This window comes from Eimeria mitis, genomic scaffold (assembly GCF_000499745.2).
Source record: "Eimeria mitis Houghton genomic scaffold, Emh_scaff7344, whole genome shotgun sequence".
NCBI lineage: Eukaryota > Apicomplexa > Conoidasida > Eucoccidiorida > Eimeriidae > Eimeria > Eimeria mitis.
Window position 1 is genome coordinate 826 of NW_013575364.1, and position 1,518 is coordinate 2,343.

Sequence of the window (1,518 nt, forward strand, 5' to 3'; positions counted from 1 at the left end):
TCACCACGAGATAATCGTATGCATGCAGTGGGTGACCCAGTGGAAGGTGCAAATGCGCTCCTCTGATAGCGCCATAGATGTTTTTCCGCGACGACGCTATGAGAATATGCAACTCTCAGCGCTCCCAACGGCATTTGCATCTTGCATGGTCAGAGGTGTGGCAACTGTGTCCGACGGAAAACGGAGCGAAGAGGCTCCCACGCATTGCAGAGACACTAAAGGGGACGACGGAGATACGCATGCACTCCGTCGTGACGGTCTAGTAAAGGCGGAAGTCTTGTGGGATTTGATCCAGTTAAAGCCCGACGAGCAGCAGAAGAGGGCAAAATCGAATGAAGACTTCTCACATGTACTAAAAACCAAAGAGGTACCGGCGGGCGGCCACCCGCTGGACGCTCAATGCATCGCATCGACCTTTTTCGCGGCTCAGCCCCAACCTTTGTTCTAAGGTACAGGCGACTCCTACATCTTGAAGAGGAAATGGAGCAGCAGGCTGACGAAGTTCTAAAAACGGTCAAGGTTCAACCGTCAGATAGCGCTTTGGGCACAATCCCGTGCTGGCGAAGGAAAAGGACGGAATGTGTCGCATGTGCATCGCCTTCAAGCCGCTCAACGAACTTACAGTGAAGCAGAAGCCGTCGATGCCCAGGATCGACGAAATCCTTGAGCGCTTACCGGGTTCTGCGTTTGACTTCCCTGAGGCATTTTTGCAGATCCCAGTTCATCCGGAAGACAAGCAAGAGACGGCGTTTCACACCTGCACTAGCAAGTTGGAGTATACTTGTATGCCCTTTGGCCTCGTGAATGCACATGCTGAACTGCAGCTGCGGAGCAATCATGGCTTCTTGGCGCCAATCACCCACCGGCGGGTGGTAATATACATGCATGATGTGCTTGTGTTCAGCCGAAATGTGCAGGATCAGTTGCAGCAACTCCTCCAGTCGCTCCAACTAGTACGTGAGAAGCAGTGGTTGGCGAAGGCGCAAAAGTGTTCGCTTTTCATGCAAAAAATAAGTTTCTTAGGATATCGTGTCTCTGCAGCAGGGGTTGAACCAGATCAAGCAAAGATCGAGGCGATTGGGATTTGGCCTCTACCGCTGTACACGCGGACGAAGGTTCAAAAGTTCCTCGGGCTGGCCTCATACTACCGCAGTTTTGTTCCTGGATTCGCTCGCATTGCTGCCCCTCTAACTGATCTTGTGAAGAAGGGCAAGCAGTTTACGCGGACGGAGAATGAAGAAGAAGCCGCCCTAGGCCTCATCTGAAATCATCCCCAGTACTCGCGTTCCCTGATTTTGGTAAACCGGTTTTCCTCATGATTGATGCCAGAGGCACTACAGTCGGGTTTATGCTATCTCAGCAGGCTAACGGCTCGACAATACACCAAATAGTTGCTTGCTACTCACACCGTCTCACAGAGAAGGAGCACAGTAGCCGGCCAGCGAAAGGGGGCTCTACGCGGTCTTGTGGAGTGTTGAAGAGTCTTGATATTACCTGTATGGCAAGCAGTTTACTGTC

The 1,518-nt window shown here is 52.0% G+C and overlaps 1 protein-coding gene across 1 annotated transcript; it reads left to right on the forward strand.

Moving 5' to 3' along the window:
• Positions 1-578: 578 nt before the first annotated feature.
• Positions 579-1,265, forward strand: EMH_0091140 (OSJNBa0042D13.18 protein, related; the record flags this gene model as incomplete). The annotated part of the gene is made up of 1 exon (XM_013501682.1): positions 579-1,265. The coding sequence occupies one exon, from the start codon at positions 579-581 to the stop codon at positions 1,263-1,265; it is 687 nt and encodes a 228-aa protein (XP_013357136.1).
• Positions 1,266-1,518: the final 253 nt, after the last annotated feature.